General features: G+C 45.9%; 1 protein-coding gene across 7 annotated transcripts in view; it reads right to left on the reverse strand.

The window, feature by feature from the left end:
- Nucleotides 1–17,827, reverse strand: part of LOC119168574 (neurofibromin 1) — a 237,568-nt gene that overhangs the window by 121,044 nt on the left and 98,697 nt on the right. For 4 of the 7 annotated variants that reach the window (XM_075890501.1, XM_075890502.1, XM_075890499.1 and 1 more), the window contains 5 exons: nt 14,120–14,291; nt 13,881–14,048; nt 6,440–6,579; nt 2,832–3,164; nt 1,789–1,967 (listed from right to left, as the gene is read on the reverse strand). In XM_075890501.1, coding sequence (XP_075746616.1) covers nt 1,789–1,967; nt 2,832–3,164; nt 6,440–6,579; nt 13,881–14,048; nt 14,120–14,291 — 992 coding nt within the window. The remainder of the gene's footprint in view (nt 1–1,788; nt 1,968–2,831; nt 3,165–6,439; nt 6,580–13,880; nt 14,049–14,119; nt 14,292–17,827) is intronic. The other 3 variants (XM_075890506.1, XM_075890504.1, XM_075890503.1) reach the window with 1 other exon arrangement.

The following is a 17,827-nucleotide window of genomic DNA, read 5'->3' on the forward strand; positions in this document are numbered from 1 at the left end:
TCGATGCGCTGTGCTCGGGCTATTCTGTGCACCTTAGTCTGCACAATATCCAAAGACACAGCACAGCCGCTTTGTCGTAGCTCCTGTATATGCCGGACCAGTTGCTTTTCAACGTTCAGATACCTGCCAGTCTTGGCATCGTGGAAAGCCCATTGTGTCTCCTTCGCCGCCTTAAGCTTTTCTTCTTGATCCCTCTAGTACCAAATACTGGTTTTTCCAACACCGAAATGCCTACTTGCAGCCCAGTTGCCATGCTCTAGCGCGTACTGCACTGCCTTCAGTTTAAATCCAGCCATGTAGCTTGCGTACTTCCCCATGATGGAACCAAAGTTGAATACACGACCACAACATATGCACACCGCTTGCAAAATAGTATTTCTTTTTTTTTTTCTCTCATAGTGGTGATGCCAATCAAGCCCCGGGCGTTGTACACGTGACCTCCCAGGAGCGTAGCGATTTGGGGGGTACCAGTAAGTAACAGCCGCTTTTTTTTTTTTTTTCGCTCACGGATGCTTTTTTTTTTTTTTTTTCGAGTTTAATTTCGACAAACACGTTGGTTAGGTCATTGCACTTTAAATTTTTTTATTTGCTCGTCGATTTGCCTTCTTTTTTCTCTTCAGGGTACAGAGACCGTGTCTAAACTGTACCGCTGGGGGGTAGAATCGTTTCTGATCACGGCCAAGTTCGGCGTGCACGTATTATCTGCGGAATTAAAAAAATCGAATTTTTTACGGCCAAACTAAGGGTGCACCTATGATGTGAGTGCGCTGATTATGCGAGTAAATACAGTAACATACGTATAGCAGTCCACAAGTAATCCCCTGTAAACGCGGTTTCACTGCAGTGAAGAGGTGCTAAGCCATGAAAACACTTATCCAAAAAAAATCCACCCTGCCGCGAAGCCACACTTCAAGGTTCAATTAACCTGTTACTGTCACATTGATTCATCGGTTAGGTTTTAGCGCTTGTTATGGTGGCTTATATGCTCTAAGTATCATTAATTTTAAAACGTAGCAAGTTTTACAAGTTATAACTTGCATTCTACTGGATGTCAAATCCTACTACTATGAACTTGTTTCCACTTCCTTGAACAAAAAAAAAAAAAAAAACGGTGTTTGCGCAGGCTTTATTTCTATTTTTAAATAAATATTGTGCAGCTTAGTTAGGTCATGACAAATATGCCCATTTCTTTTTCTCATATTATGTCATATATACTATCTGAATTTCATTCTAAATCATTTGACCAAGATCGCTATTCACTTCGAATTTGGTTCGAACCTAAATTTTCTACATATTTGCACAAACCTAAAAAATTCCAGTGTAATGACCGAAATGCGCAAATACTTAAGGCAATCGCATCACGTGATTACAATCTGGCCACTAGTGATGACGGTAGTTCTGGTGCAAGTCTTTAAGCCACTACAATGCTGATGTGACATAAACTGAAAATGGTGAATATGATGATGACATGTGGGGTTCAATGTCCCAAAATCACCATATGAATATCAGAGACGCCGGAGTGGGCGGCTCTAGAAATTTCGACCACCTGGGTCTTTTTAGCGTGCACCCAAATCTGAGCACACGGGCCTACAGCCCTTTTGCCTCCATCGAAAATGCAGCCACCACAGCAGAAGATGGTGGATACAAAGGTATGTGCAGAACTTAGTCTTAAACTGAGATATTTCATTCAATGAGCCTTGCATAGTACTACAAAGTGCTGTCTTTCCATGAATTGGCGGGAGATGAAAGAAGCCGACAGTGAAAGCAAGCCCGTTCGTAATAACCCACCGATGGAGTGCATCAGGCCGGAGTCGATGTTGGCACTGAGCAGGTTGGACATGGCCTGGATGGTGCAGGTGCGCAGTTCACCCAACTTGGACGACTGGAGCCGATGGCGGCCCACGTCCTTCTCGTCGGGTGCCGCTTCGCTGCACTCGTTCAGCAGGTTCATGAAGAGTGAGAAGTACCTGCACAGATGGAAAGGAAGGAGACCCCTTAATTTTGAGACAGAAAGCTCGGCCCATGAATTGGCAAGAATGAGAAAAAAAACCCTTCCTTTGTTTGCAGCATGTGGGCCGTGCAGATTCAGCCAAGACATACAGAAGCTAAGTATAACGATTAGTGCTGCGTGTCTTGCAGGACAAACTTGCAAGACATAATGCTGCAGTGCTTTACAAACACATGCTTTACAAACACATGCTTTACAAACACATGTGTCTTGTATACTACATGCTTCACAATACAACATGAAATATTGCCGTAATAATGCGCGGTATAAGCGTACATTGCCATTAGGCATCAGAACGTATAATCATAATGACTTCATCGTTAAAGCCAGTCACCCACTACAAAAGGCACACACGTTACTGCACCCTTAAGGCCATATAGTGGGTGCATAACAAGTTCGAAACGATTTCATACACCAAGTGTTTGAAGTACGCACTAGGAACAGAATATCGCTATCACGTCAAGAGGCCCTAGTGGCCCGAGCAAGGACTGGAACGCAAGCCAATGGGGTCCCGAACTGGGGACTCCACCCATTGCTCAATAGGTGTAATAAAGTTTTTCATCATCGTATCACGTTCAACTCTTCACACGCACTGACATCACACAATACATGGGGGTCATTGTGCATCTCTCAAAATGCAACAATTATAACTGTGATTGAAACTGCACCTTTGATGTCAGCAGCCAAGCATTTAAAGCAGGGTCAATTGGTGCAGTGACTGCTTGAAATGCACATTTCCTTGTTCATACAGTGCAATCTGTTATGGGATGCTCCTGAAGGGTTTCCCGAGCTATTAAGGGTGACGCAGAGTGAGGAGACTCACTTGAGAAATAGCTGTGACTTGGCCTCCATGAGGTCTCCCCGGTCGCTCTCCTCCGGCTGCAGGGGCAGGCCCAACAGGAGGGCCGCCACTGCCTGCATGCACGCCTGGTCCAGGTCACGAGTGATGGCCGTCACGTCCCCGCAGCCAGGAGGCGCCATCTGGTGGCTGTTGCCCATCACCCAGTCGGTCAGGTACTCGACCAGTTTGTTGCGAAACTTCATCTCCTGGCGGAAGGCCAGGTCGTCCCTTCGCGCCATGGTCGCCTCTACCAGCTGGCACAGCTTGGTCTTGATGTGGAGCGCGTGCACCGTCGTGTCCAGGTGTCGCACGTACCTGAAACGTTCACCAGAAAAGGAACGACATGGCGCTACTAACAGAGCACATGGTTTTTGCTCTGAAATATCTCCCAAGTGTTAACTCTACACCTAACACTGGTTTCTGTGGATGAACAAAAGAATTCCCAAACGTCAGTAGTTTTAAGGACTTCGTTGGGAATCATAGCAAAAATTAAACACGCATAGTGAAGTAGCTGAGAACGACACTGACAGATGGGACTTATGCTAATATAATCAGGCTAAAGACCACAGGGGTTAATGTTTTACATCTGAATCCTTGATCAGAAAAATACTTTTTGCAAGACCTTCTATGTAACTCAGCTATCTGCCTCAATGGCCAATGGGGTCATGATTGTCAGAACTTCATCGTCATCAACCTAGCAGTCACCGTTCGTTACCATTGCCAGTGCTCCTCACAAGCTGCCCCTCGCCCGAGAGCACGACGTCATCTGTGTTTTATTTTATTGTTCCATTAAAAGCATTCCTTTCGGACGTGCCGTCTCTTGTCCTCCACAATAGCCTGGCAGCCGGCGGACTTCGAGGTTCAACACATGGTGCCGATACCCTACGAGATCTTCGAAACGACAACAATCTCATCGATTGATGGTGTGCGTTGTGACCACTGAACCTTTGGCGAACAGTTTCTGGCTGCCGAATGAACCAAGCAGCGGCTACCCCGATGACGCAAGTGCCTCCGCTTGCAACTGGATTCCACTGTACAAGAAGCGGAAGGCCTACGGGGACAAGAGCTGTCATCGTCACAGGTCAGCGTTTCAATCGACCAAATTAACGCGATGTACGGTCAGTTAAGGAAGATCGATGACAGCATACTAGATGAGACGCCCGACGAGCTGATTGAGACCAAAATGGTAGACGCGAGCAGTCGTGGGAATAAGATTGTCACGCTGACGTAAAAGCTGCGTTTTTCTATTCAGAATGATCGTGCGTCCCGAGTCTCGCACCCGATGACGAGCCAAGCTTCCTTGAATGTTACGTACCGGCTGCCGCAACTAGAGCTACAGAAATTCAATGGCAGTCAACAGCAATGGCATCGATTTTAGATGCAGTTCTCAATGGCACTACATAACAACGACGGTCTCAGCGCTGTCGACAAGTTAAACTACTTGAGCACACTTCTCACTGGACCTGCCGGTCCAGCCATGTCCGGACTTCAATCATCGGAAAAATGCCATAAAGATGCAGTAGACATTCCCAAGAAATGCTTCAGGGACGAGAGGATTATCATTCAGTAACATCTTTAAAGCCTCTTAGATCTAAGACCAGTCTTCTCATCTTCTAGCACCACTGAACTTTGAGAACTCTATGACAAAGTACAAGTCCACGTGAGGAGTCTCAAAGCGCTTGGAACAAGCCCTTCTACGTACTGCTCCATGCTACAACAGATTCGCTTGCAAGTCGTGCCATCGGACTTGGTTCTGTAGTACCACAAACTCCAGAAGCTAACGACAACGATCACTAGGGCATCAACGATGCGAATGCTAAAGGACCTAGAGGACACAATGACGAAGGCAGAGAAAGAGTTGCAAAGACTTGTGGAGTACTTCAATCATCAGCTTCATTGCCAAGAAGCTCTGATGGCTTATGCATCGCCAAAAAGGCCAGAAGTCAGTCGGGAAGCTGCAGAGAGATCATGGCAAGCAGGACATCGTATTTTATCGTCACCAGCAGCTCTATCAAGTGTGTTGGGGAAGAATGACTCAAGCCTTTTTGTGAATCATCGAAGCATCGCACTGACGTCTGCGAAAACGGAGTTTAGCAGTCAAGAAGAAGACTCTCACCAAGGCAGGGGAAATTTTCGATGTCTCAAGCAAGGTCACATGGCAAGAGACTGCAGAGGAAGGCAAAATTGGGCTAGATGCTCCCGATGCCATGTTACGCCCATGTGTGACCCGTACTTCCAGAAAAGGGTAAACTAAGCATCTGTGACCGCAGTAAACCTTCTCTCTGAACAAGTGAGTCCTGTAATACTCCTGCCGTCCTTGACGTCCAGAATAGCCAGAACAATGTCTTCAAAGAACTACAGGGTACTCTTTGATGGAGAAAGTCAGCGTTTCATCACCATCAAAGCATTTCGCCAACTTGGCTGTCAGCTCTTGCAAAAAGAATCTGTTTTGGTTGGAGTGCTCGAAGGACGAAAGATGTAGAAAATGACAAGAATAGTCTGCGTGCTTCTTCGCCCACAGGAGACAGACAAAGGCATTGCAATTGAAGCTCTGGAAGTGGGGGCTATTTGTGGAGAGCGCATTCCCACTCCGAGGGAAAAGTTGTAGAGAAGATGGAAGAAAGTGGAATGAGTGCTTGAGCACTTTGCTTAGAGAAAGAGAACGAAAATTCTGTATCGCTGCTTATTGGCTCTGACTGCTACTGGCATTTTGTGAGAGAAAACGTGAATGGTGTGTGCAACAAATGGAGGAATTTAAAAGCGGTGCACACCAAACTAGGATGGACCAAGCAAGGGCCACTTCCTTTCCCAAGGTCCACTTCCGTTGACTGTTCCACTGTCATTATGGTTGGAACATGTGTAGAAGAAGAATGTGCTTCGGAATCTCCAGCAAATTCAGAAAGTCTTTGTGTCAGAGCTTATGAAAAAACTGAGTTCTGCAACAAACAGACGCTACAGCAGTCCAAGAAATCAGTTGAATGAAGAAGGATGCTGTGAATTTCGCCTTCCCTGGAAGGATGACAACAGTCACGTGAAATGAAACAATGTACCTCGATACAGACTCAGCAGGCAGATTCCACAAGTAGACGACACAGCGAGCTGTGAACACGAAAGGCACTTGTCAGAAACTGTATGGCCTAAATCAATGCGCCATCAGAGCCTTTGTGCGGCATTTTACACAGAGGCAAAAGAAATTTCACAGACCTGTTAGCAAACGGCATATCAGCTGATAAAGTATATGGAAGAGAACTGAGGAGGCATAAACTACTGAAGAACAATTCAATATGGTCAAAAGACTTTGGTGAACACGTATTATTCAGACAACTAAAACGTGCTACCATGACGTATACTAATGCTGCCAACTTAAATTCACCACTGGAACGACCAAGTGATGCCAAGTGCTTCAGTTCTGCACACTTGCACCGCTGTACCTGTGCAAGTGTGCGGTGGCAACGCACGACTTTAATGACTGTGGGGGAGAACGGCTCATTAGGAATGATCCAAAGCAAAGCTCCGCTGGGATGAGTCCCCCACACAAGCACCCTTTAACCACGTTGCCCAAGTGAGCAATGTTCTAAGACCGCACCCACCTGACGATGGTGAGCATCATGGCCTCAATGCTGGTGACCCCCAGGTGCTCCGTGGTGTGGTCCACCCGGTTTTCAAAGACACTCTTCATGATGAAAATGACGTGCTCGATGAACTGCGTGTTGGTGTCTATCACAGTCACCTGCAAGAGCAACAGGTGCAGGGAAGAGATGTACGGCAAGCCAGTCTTAATGATCACTGCTTCCCCATACATTTCAACGAGACAGTTCTGAGATAATTTCAAGCTACAATGAGTAGCAGACCAGCTCAGGTTTTGTGCTGACTGGACAAATAACTTACGTAACAAGGCAAGACAGAGAAATTCAATAAAGCATTCAGTTTAATGAAGTTTAAATTAAACTTGATGTGCGTGATGAACTCGTGTTATATGTGGAATGTGAACATGAAGACAAGGGTGTTCACATATTTCTTGTCATGAAACTATCTTATGCGAGTTTGTTTCTCGCTGGTACCAGTTGAAAGCAGTTAGATTCCAACCATGAAACAATGTTATGCAAGTTAGTTTTAGGCTGGTAGCAGTTCAAAGCAGTTAAACTCTAACCAGTTATACATTTTTATCTGGGATACAAAAAGTGTACCAATATATATATAAAAGTTCACAGACACATTAAGGCCTAATATTGCAATGTAATTGCTCATCAATGTTCTGCAAGCCCGACGACTTGGTTGCTAAACCGGTAGAACGACAAATTTTATCAGAGTGGATAGATAGCGTTTATATGTGAACTTATCTGGGCGATTATTCGTCTGTTTGAAAGCACTACTCGGGCTTTCTTTGTTTTCGTTTTACTGATCGCAATGATGAAAGCCTCATGGCTACATTTTAAACATAAAGCACAGTGCCCATGCCTCAACACAACGAGTGGTGTGTAAATACAAAAGCAGCTTGAAGAATTCAAGTCGAAAATTTTTTTAAAGCTTTTTTGGGCTACACAAGATCACAGAGTCTGTGCCACAATGTAACCCCCAGGTGACCCCCAGGTGCTCCGTGGTGTGGTCCGCCCGGTTTTCAAAGACACTCTTCATGATGAAAATGACGTGCTCGATGAACTGCGTGTTGGTGTCTACCAAGGGCGCACGGCCCTTGGTATTTCAAGAAAAGGCGATCGCTTACTCATTTGTACAAGAAATGTGTTTTCAGATTAAGGCAACATTTCACGAGTTGCCACGCAGCCTGCTGAAGCTACCATTGTTAATTTTTTGAAAAAAAAAAAAATCAGACAGCTCGAGTAGTGAGACTGATTTTTTAAGGACAGTAAGGGATGAAGCAGTTGTGAGGCTATGAAAAGCAAATATAACTAACAAGTGAATCTCCTTGAGACAAGAAAAATGCGTTCAATAACAGGAAATGAATGCTGAAGCAAGCCCAACATGTCTAACCTTCTCTATTCTTAACCTAACCCAACCACCCTCTTTCCGTATTCACTTTTTTTTTTTTGTTCGAGTGATAAAGAAAGGTAAACCCTGTTTGATGATCAAGTACTTTCTATTAAACCACCTAAGCTCTGTTCAATGCAGCAACCATATACCATAAGAAGTCTAAGTAGAGGTATTGGAATATTAAAAAGAAAAGTTTGAATAAGACATAAAAGGATGTCCTCTCTGACAAGTCTTCGAATACCATAGGCACCACTAATAAATCATACAAATATTATCCTAATGCTTTATGAACAATATAAATCTTTAAGTACAATGATTAAGACATTAAATTAGGGGTGTGCGAATATTCGAAAGTTTCGAATATTCGACGAATATTGCATTTGTAATATTTGTATTCGATTCGATAACCACATATTCGAAAATTTCGAATATGTGGTTCATGTGGTTCATCTAAGCATACTGACCACGCCATCTGCTGCACGCTGGACCGCAAGTTCGTATCGCTCATGGAAACGAAGGCAACTCGTCGCCGCCACATTAGCTCGACAAAATTGTCTTCACACCTTTGCTCGGTCTCGTGCTGAGCGAGCACAAAGAAAAAAAATCTCTACGCGAGGGCAAATGCACATGTGTACGTTACGGGGCACGGTGCTGATGGAGTGAGCTTTTAGGCGATGCACCGTGTGCAACTAGCTAGGGGCGCGCTCAGCTTGATGTATCATGGTATGACGATGGTATGACGTACGATGGTTTCATGTATAGACATGCCATATTTCGCCAATGGCTCACCGTAGAAACGTACGCGCACATGTCGAAGCCTGACGAGTGGTCCATCAGCTGTGTCGTTACTTCAGCATGTATACCCTCTTCATAGTTCCAGAATGATGTCATGATAGCGGACACAATCATGCGAATGAGCTTGATTGATATATGGGGTTTAACGTCCCAAAACCACTATATGATTATGAGAGATGCCGTAGTGGAAGGCTTCGGAAATTTCGACCACCTGGGGTTCTTTAACATGCACCCAAATCTGAGCACACGGGCCTACAACATTTCCGCCTCCATCAGAAATGCAGCCGCCGCAGCCGGGATTCAATCCCGTGACCTGCGGGTCAGCAGCCAAGTACCTTAGCCACTAGACCACCCCGGCAGGGTTTGTGAATGAGCTGAAGTGTTTTTACACGCAATGGCCAACATAGAAAAGGCCATGCACTTTTGGTACCGTTACAATGGCGTCACCACATATACGTAGTTCTCCATTGCTAACTGCAACGCACGTAAGGTGACGGACGGATTACTGCGTAGTTCCGCTGCATTTACAACTGCACCTCTGAAAATTTGTCGTACGCGCATCGAGCTCGCGCGGCAACGTCTCCTGCAATCAACCCTCCGTTAGACCATTGCTATGATATTGCTCTTTTGCCAACGTCAGTTTACTGCCGTCTGTAGCCAGTGTGCCGAAGAGGTCGCGATGCGGCAAAATAGTGCCCTAGCCGCCGAGAGTTGTAGCTTCATCAGCAAAAAAGCGCATTTGGGGCGTCTTTTTATCACACATTAGTAATCATCTATCTCGTGCGCTTACCTCGCGTTACTACTGCGCGCACGGTACACCTCGGTCACGACCGTGTAGCTATCAGCACAGCAAAGCATTCTCGATCGCGAAATAGCAAACACGGTCCTCGAGAAGGCAGCGGAAGCAAGCAAGATAACGAGTATTGCTGTGTAGTTGAAAAACGCCCCTAAGTACTCCCATTTTCCTTAGTGACTTGCCCGGATATGAGAACAGGGGACAAGAAAACTATAAAATCGAGGTCTTTTAAGCCATAACTGAATGAATTGTGACGACCTAGACTGTTTTAATAATCGCTTAGACTCGAGTATATGGCTATTAAATTTTACAAAATCAAACCAATGGCCTCATGCTCAGAAGTCATCAAGGCAGGTACAAAGCTTTTCTTTCTTTTTTTTGTAATAAAGTGCTACCACACAAAAAAAGATACAAGAGATTTGTTCATCAGGTGAATTGAACCCAACGTCACAGTCACAAGCGCAACTATTAGTCTTATGCTTTCTGGCAAGTACAATTTTTTTTTTGAAATATTTTCAACTTTTGTGTGCAATAACTGGCTATAACAACAGCTGTACCGTTTCTAATCTAAATATACGATAGAGTAAAGTATCACTGGCAGAAAAAAATTGCACTTCTTCATTATTCGATACTCGGTTCGTATTCGAAGCTATGTATTCATATCCGATTCGTATTTGAAAATTTTGAGATTCGCACACCCCTACATTAAATAAAAGAATTAATGTAAAAGCAAGAAGTAAAGCATGCTACAAAAAGTGCAGGTAGCCAGGAGCTTTTTCTGAAATATAAATCTATTCACCCAATCAAGAGTTGTGTGTTTGCAAACAAACCACTAAATTATATGTTTCTGAAACAACAGAAATTCGCTAACACTATGACAGTGATGGAAGCGACATTTTACTTTTTGGGGCAGATTTTAGAGCAGAAAAATTGCCACTTTGGAGCAGCAATAAGTGTTTTTGAATGAGAAAAAATGCTAGTTGGAAGCAGCTAATGGTGTTTCAAGTGTAGATGGCAAAATATACCATACAGCTCCTGGAGTTCAAAGCATTGCCAGTGCGTCTTACAATTATTAACACTTGTTACGAAGCCGTATTAACAGAGGACAATCACCATAACGTGCAGAAAGTAGTTTGTGCTGTGGTGTTGCGGGCATGCTTTTTCCGGTGGAAGAGATGGGGAGATAGAGGAAGGCAAACGCTCGAGCAGTTCCGACGACCCATCAACCAGTTTGGGCGCTCGGGTGCGGTATTCTAGAGACTCTAGTTCAGGGGAAATCCTTAGAGGAAGGAACTTTGCACTCGCAGTCTTTTTGACTGTGCTTGTCTGCTCGGTGAGGGTCACCACGGCCATGCAAAGCATCCAAGAATCCAAAGTCTCTTCGAGCGCGTGCTGGTGAACTGGCTCATGGTGGATCGGGGTGTGCAAAATATGCGAGTACATTTACAGTCGAGCCCACATATAATGGCCCCACTTAAAACGAACTTTTGCTTAAAACGAACAATATCTGCGTGACCGTGAAAATATACATTGGTTCAATGGCACAAAATCGCACTTACAACGAATGTCTCCGAGCGCCGCTGATCGGTTAGAGTGAACGGAGTCAGCGGTCTGTCGACTTGCCGGGAAACCAATTTCGACCCTCGATCAGGCATCCACGAGGTGCCCATACATATTTATAGTTAAACGCCGACCCTGCCTTCGCGCCCCTGTAGTTGCTGCTCTTCCCGACCGCTTTTTGTTACACACCTCTCTGTCCTTTGTCCCCCCGCTACTCTGAGCACCCTGCATCGCCAGACGAGGCCCATGTTTTCACACTGCCACCGACCTTTCGAACACCGGTCAGCCATCTAACCTGTTTTTGATCGCTGGTACTGTCGTTGACGTCGCCGGCTTGGAGTGACGAGACCATTTGCCAACATCGTCGGCCACCGACTGTATCCGATAGTCTGCGTCTAGTGCACGCACGTACGATACCCCATCGACTGATAATTTGCAATTCGTTTCGTGTTTAGGGCTTGTTCTCGCTCACTTCGCACTCGGCTCAGCATGCCTTCCGCGCGCGTACGGAAGAGCGAAAACGGCTGTTAATTTGCGCGGAAACAATTGCGAAATATCCAAGTTCGTGATGCCATGCAAAGCCGCCGGCACAACAAAACGATTTTTTGACCACGGCCGCCGATTCTTCGAACACCGCCGCGCGCACTGATTCAGGCGGCCATGCACTCTTTCCAAGTTTTTCTACGTGTGAATTTCATGGACCTTTCAAGCAAGCTAACCAACCTGCCTCCTGCCCGTGTGTTTTGGTTTTCAAGGTCGCCCTCCCACTGCATCCTCCCCTCTCTTTATCTCAACTCCTTGCCCTTCTCTCGCAAGTCTGCTCACCTGTACTGATCACAACCCTTTCGCCCGCCTCCACCGCTCCATGACGCCTGCCACGCTGGCTCGAATTAGTTTCGTTTTGCGACTGCAAATGGGCCCAAAGCTGTTCCACGCGTTCTGGCATGCGTGTCGCTTGTGCGCGTCTTGCTCACTCTTGGTGGGCGTGTGTGGTCATGATGGCCGACGGAAGGACTAGCAAGTTTTTTCCTGCCGCTCAACAAAACGTCAAAAGTGTGACCGCTTGGCTTGAGCGTAATCCACGCGTTAGGTGCCGCTTTGCGGAGCGCTTGCTCATAGCTGTTGACCACCTGGCAGCCAACTTGCCGCTTTGGGCGTCCCGGTATTCAGCTGTGGAGATGGTGAATATTTCGTTGGCAGCGGTGACGGCTACATGCGCGCGAAACTGTTTTCGCAAGGCCGAGTTCGTTGACGTCAGGCCCGATGCCGAGCCTGAAGCTTCCGAACAGAGTCACTGCGGCGGCGATTTGTGGCAGCGCGTCGTCGACTGCGACCTGGGAGAGAGGGCGGGACATCTGTTGCGATGGTTTAATTATGGTCGACGATGATGCCGACACTGCGGAACCGTGCACATATTAGGACATTGTGAATGAAGTACGTGGCGAGAGCGATTTGAAGGATTCAGATTGCGAGATCGACGAAACTTTGAAGCCAGTGCCTCATGCAGCTTATGCCATGGGCCTCTGCAAATGAGCACCCTGCCGTTTTAAATGAACACGAGACCGCCCTTATCGCTTCTGCTCTTCGAAACACGTGCATCACGGACTTTTTGAGGCAGAAAAAGTTTGTATTTTCACTCGCAACTGTTTTTAAAAGCTGTGTTTAATTTACTACGAACTTCGGGATACAGCGAACGGATGCCGCGTCATGCTCAGATTCGTTATAAGGGGGCTCGACTGTATATATATTTTTTTAAGTAAAGCTGGCTAAATATCAGGGGTGTGCAAATTATGCAAGGGCATAAATTATGCTTGTAAATATGGTATATGCTTGATATGCCAGCTCTGATTGCATAAACGAAATCAGAGTCGACAAAGCTGCATACTAGCATTCTAGATTCGTTCTGAATGCAAGGAGTGGCACACAGTACATAACAGGGACAGGAGAAGAGAAAGACAACACAGAAGAACTTTTCTTCTGCAGTTCTTGTTACATACTGCACCCCACTTCTTGTGTTCACAATGAGCCGTTATACCAACTAGCCTGAATGGCTGTTTTGCTACAACAGCATTCTATAATAATAGTACACAGATTGTTATTGGTTTGTCTAGTGTTTACGTTAGTCACAAGGTTCATGTTCTTTGCATTCATTTTCTCAGCGCTGTTTCAGAGAAGGTTTGAAGCAGTTGCTTGCAAAAGTCACAGTTTGAAGCAGCACTCTAATCATTACCATTGTTTCGTGTTAACCACAAAAAATGTCCATTTTCAAATAAAAATGCACTCTATATTCAACAGGATGATTAGCCTCTAAGCGCTATTCAATTCATGTTCTGTTCACGCACAAGTACAATTCAAATGCGTCTACTTTTGAGCAACGCCAGCCTACATCTGAAATCAAATCACATTTTAAAATGCATGCAGAGTAGATAGACCAATAGTCAACAAACTTGCAGCCACTCTGGTCAAAGTAAATAGCACTTACGAGCAGTTCAGGTCTGAAATAAGTCTATTATGGCGGTCTATTAAAAGTCTAATATATATATATATAATTTTTTTTTTGATGCAGAGACACTGGCACGTCAGTCTTTGCATCTCAAGACTTCATCCAGGCTACTATAAAAGCTGCAGTGAAGTTTCTTTGCTTACCTGCAGCAAGATACCGTTGATTTGCAATAGCGCATGCCTATTTCAAATATATTCAAATAATAGTTTTGACTTAAAGCTACAACACCATTCTTAATTTTATCATTATAAATAATTGTTAATTTCTTCCTACGATTATCTCAAGAAACCGTTGTTAGTCTCTTTAAAGAAGCTTCACATGCAACGCAGCGCTACACACTTATCGGCTTGTCGATCTTGCCAAACGGCGCCTCTCGGCCATAGCGCACCATTTTTGGGCCGAAGCAGAAATCGGCGGTCTGTCGGTTTGTCCCGCTCTTTTGGTCGGCCGCGTGAATGCTGCCCGCCTTGGGACCACGCACGGTCCTGCAGTCGCGCGAGCGATTGGGCCGCGAACCAGCATGCACGTCCAGCTTCAAAGACTGTCCCTCGCCCTCCTGTGCGGAGGGAGGGTGCAAGGAGTGGTCAATTTTTCAAAAAGTTACAACGGGGCAGCGACACCACTCACCTGGCCCTGGGGGTCGAAGAACTTCTCGACGATGGCCTTGATCTGATCGAAGAGGATTGGGTACAGGGTCGGGCTCATCTCGTGGGCCACCAAGTCTTTGACGTGCTTCTGGATCTGGGTGCCAAACTTCTCGTTGTGGCACACGAGCAGGCGCAGTAGCTGGCCCACAAACCTGTACAACAATCACAACAGGCTTGTTATACACAATCATCTTTCGGGCAGACAAAAGCTATGCTGTTTATGAGCAGCAAGTGAAAATGAAATCGTCTGCTGCGGACAATAAAGCCTTTGTGCCCAACAAGATAGTAGATGGCAACCATGCTCTTATGAAGGCCCACCACTAACATGGTGTCACAGGCAGTGGTAAACGTAAAAAAAGTCACAGCTTTGAAGGCAAAGGCGAAGTAATGAACACGAGAGCAAGAAATTGGAAGGTCACGTGCAGAATGGTAAGCAGGTTGAGACGTGCCCTGCGTTTCTCACGCACAAATGACGCATGAATACAGATGAACGCGAATAAGCGTTTCAGTTGTTACTTCACTGTGTCTCAAAAGCGTGCCCTTTTTGCAAACGGAGGCTGTGCAACGATTGTAGTAACCTTTGTGCACACTGTAACTACAACAGAATCCTTCCAGTGCAAGCCTTACACCAGCCAAGACGTATGATCCTCCTCACCTAGAGATAAGGTGCGAGAGATCGTCCACTACCCTCCTCTATGCCGGCCAAAGTACGCGTGAGGGATGAGAGCCACCACAGGCTCATTGCGCTATCTTGCTGATAACGCTGAAAACACGACAGTTCCCCTCCCTCCTCCCCCGAGATGCCTGCCAACAGTGGTAAGTAGTAGACATAAATAGCTTGCCGTTTGAACTGAAGCAGGTACCCCTCGGTGGCTCAGTGGATAACGCTTCGCCTCGCATTCACGACGCGGAGGACCCACGTTCAATTTTGTGCGCCGGAGTCTTTTTTCTGTTTTTTTTTTTTCTTTCTTGCATTTTCATATACAGTCGAGCCCGCTTATAACGAACCTGAGCATGACGCGGCATTCGTTCGCTGTATCCCGAAGTTCGTAGTAAATGAAACATAGCTTTTAAAGAAGAGTTGCGAGTGAAAACAGAAACTTTTTTTTTTGCCCCAAAAAGTCCGTAATGCACGTGTTTCGAAGATTGATATGATTGATATGTGGAGATTAACGTCCCAAAACCACCATATGATTATGAGAGACGTCGTAGTGGAGGGCTCCGGAAATTTCGACCACCTGGGGTTCTTTAACGTGCACCCAAATCTGAGCACACGGGCAAGAAAAGAACGTGTTTCGAAGAGCAGAAACGATAAGGGCCGTCTCGAGTTCATTTACGCACACCCACGTGGAACAGCTCTGGGCGCGTTTCCAGTCGGAAAACGAAACTAATTCGAGCCAGCGTGGCGGGCGTCACGGAGCGGTGAGACGGGCAAAGGGGTTGTGATCAAGAGAGGAGAGCAGACTTGCGAGAGAAGGGCAAAGAGTTGCAATAAAGCACGGAGGAATGAAAGATTCCTTCCTCCGTGCAACAAAGAGAGGGGAGGATGCGGCGGGAGGGCGACCTTGAAAACAAAAACACACGGGAAAGTGGGTAGCTTGCTTGAAAGGTCCGCGAAACTCGTACGTAGAAAAACTTAGAAAAAGTGCCAGCGCGCGCAAAAGTCAAAGCATGGCCGCCTCGTTCGGTGCGCGCAACGGCGTTCAAAGAGTCGGCAGCCGTGATCAAGAAATCGTTTTGTTGCGTCGGCGGGTTTACGTGGCCTCACGAACTTTGATATTTCGCGATTCGTTCCGCGCAAATTAACAGCCGTTTTCGCTCTTCTGTACGCGCGCGGAAGGCATGCTGAGCCGAGTGCGAAGTGAGCGAGAACAAGCCCTAAACACGAAACGAATCGCAAATTATCAGTCGGTGGGGTATTGTACGAGCGTGCACTAGACGCAGACAATCGGATAGAGTCGGTGGCCGACGATGTCGGCAAATGGTCAGGTCACTCCAGGCCGGCGACGTCAACGACAGTACCAACGATCAAAAACAGGTTAGATGGCTGACCGGTCTTCGAAAGATCGGTGGCAGTGTGAAAACACGGGCCTCGTCTGGTGATGCGGGGTAGCTGGAGGACAAAGGACGGAGGGGTGCGTAACAAAAAGCGGTCGGGGAGAGCAGCAACTAGAAAAGCACGGAGGCAGAATCGGCGTTTAACAATAAGAATGTATGGGCACCTAGCCGATGCCTGATCGGTGGTCGAAATTGGTTTCCCGGGAAGTTGGCAGACCGCTGACTTCGTTCGCTGTAACAGATCAGTGGCGCTCGGAGACGTTCGTTGTAAGTGCGACTTTGTGCCATTGAACCAATGTATATTTTGACAGTCACGCCGATATTGTTCGTTTTAAGCGAAAGTTCGTCTTAAGTGGGGCCGTTATATGTGCGCTCGATTGTATATAGATACGTGTACATATACGGTGCATGATATCCATGCCGCCGCCGGCAAAATTGAGCCGAGAGTGTCCATATAATTGCTATCCCAATAATAGGCACACCACCATCCGTATGGTTGAAAGTTATTACAATAGTGACGTGGACACTTCATTTTGGTTGAATGCGCATGCTATTTTCACTCTTCCACAAATTACAGTTGTGGAGCTTCGTGCTTGCAAGACAGTCCGAATCAAGTAAAACCAATATAACCATGGTTTGATGCCATCAAACAATGCATGTGCTTGCCGGCCATGACGCATTTCAGGCTTTTTGGTGCTCCCCACATGCAAAGCATGGCCTCATGGTCTACGAGATCGGCACATGCTACTTAGAGACATTGTTAGGCAGCCGGCGATGCAATTCAGGCACCCCCTAGTACCAGTCATCTTACGTGATTCACATGCCTCTGAGTTCCAGAACTATCCAAGTTAACTGAAGCATGACCAAATACGTCCAAATTAATGGAAGTTTCATGCCAAAGGCTTCTGTTATGTACAATTCTCAGTGAACCACATGGAACATCTGAATCAAAAAGGTTTCACTGTACAAGTTCCCCCATTGCACTGACAATAATGCTGTATTTGACTAGCTGCACTTATTGTCAAGGTCTTGCCCATAGCACACAATTCTATGTGTATGGGCAGCTGCCCTAATTTTACAGCACAGCTAACTAGGCTCTTCTCAGTACACAAGGCCAAGAAGAAAACTTCCAAGCCATCCATACTCAGGACACTCAAGGCACTGATACAGAACACGAAATTTTCCTAATTCTACCTAGGAGAATACCTAATCACAGATTGCATTACAAACTTTTTGCTTTCAAAGGCATCTGTATCATTGAACACTTAAACATTTTGTTACTACGCCTATTCAAACCGATCACTGGTGATCGCTGCTTTGGATTGTCGATTTTGGTATGTTGAATTTGTTTCTCGTGAACCTAGCTTTTTCTAGTAGTTAGTCCAGTCACTCAACTTTAAAAATCAGCTCGAATTTGCCCAAATAGTGAATTGGCCAACTATTGATTTTTACCAGACCTTTGTGCGAACCAATGTGTGTTTGTTATTAAAAATCCACTTAGCTGGCGAACATGACAAAACTGCGTGCGCCTCGTGGTTATGCTACGGAAACTTCAAAGTTCTTGAATGAAAATAACCTTTGCAAGTCAAATATCAATTCAAAGTGTAAGCTTCGCAATCTGACAGTGCTG

This window comes from Rhipicephalus microplus, chromosome 3 (assembly GCF_043290135.1).
Source record: "Rhipicephalus microplus isolate Deutch F79 chromosome 3, USDA_Rmic, whole genome shotgun sequence".
Taxonomy (NCBI): Eukaryota; Metazoa; Arthropoda; class Arachnida; order Ixodida; family Ixodidae; genus Rhipicephalus; species Rhipicephalus microplus.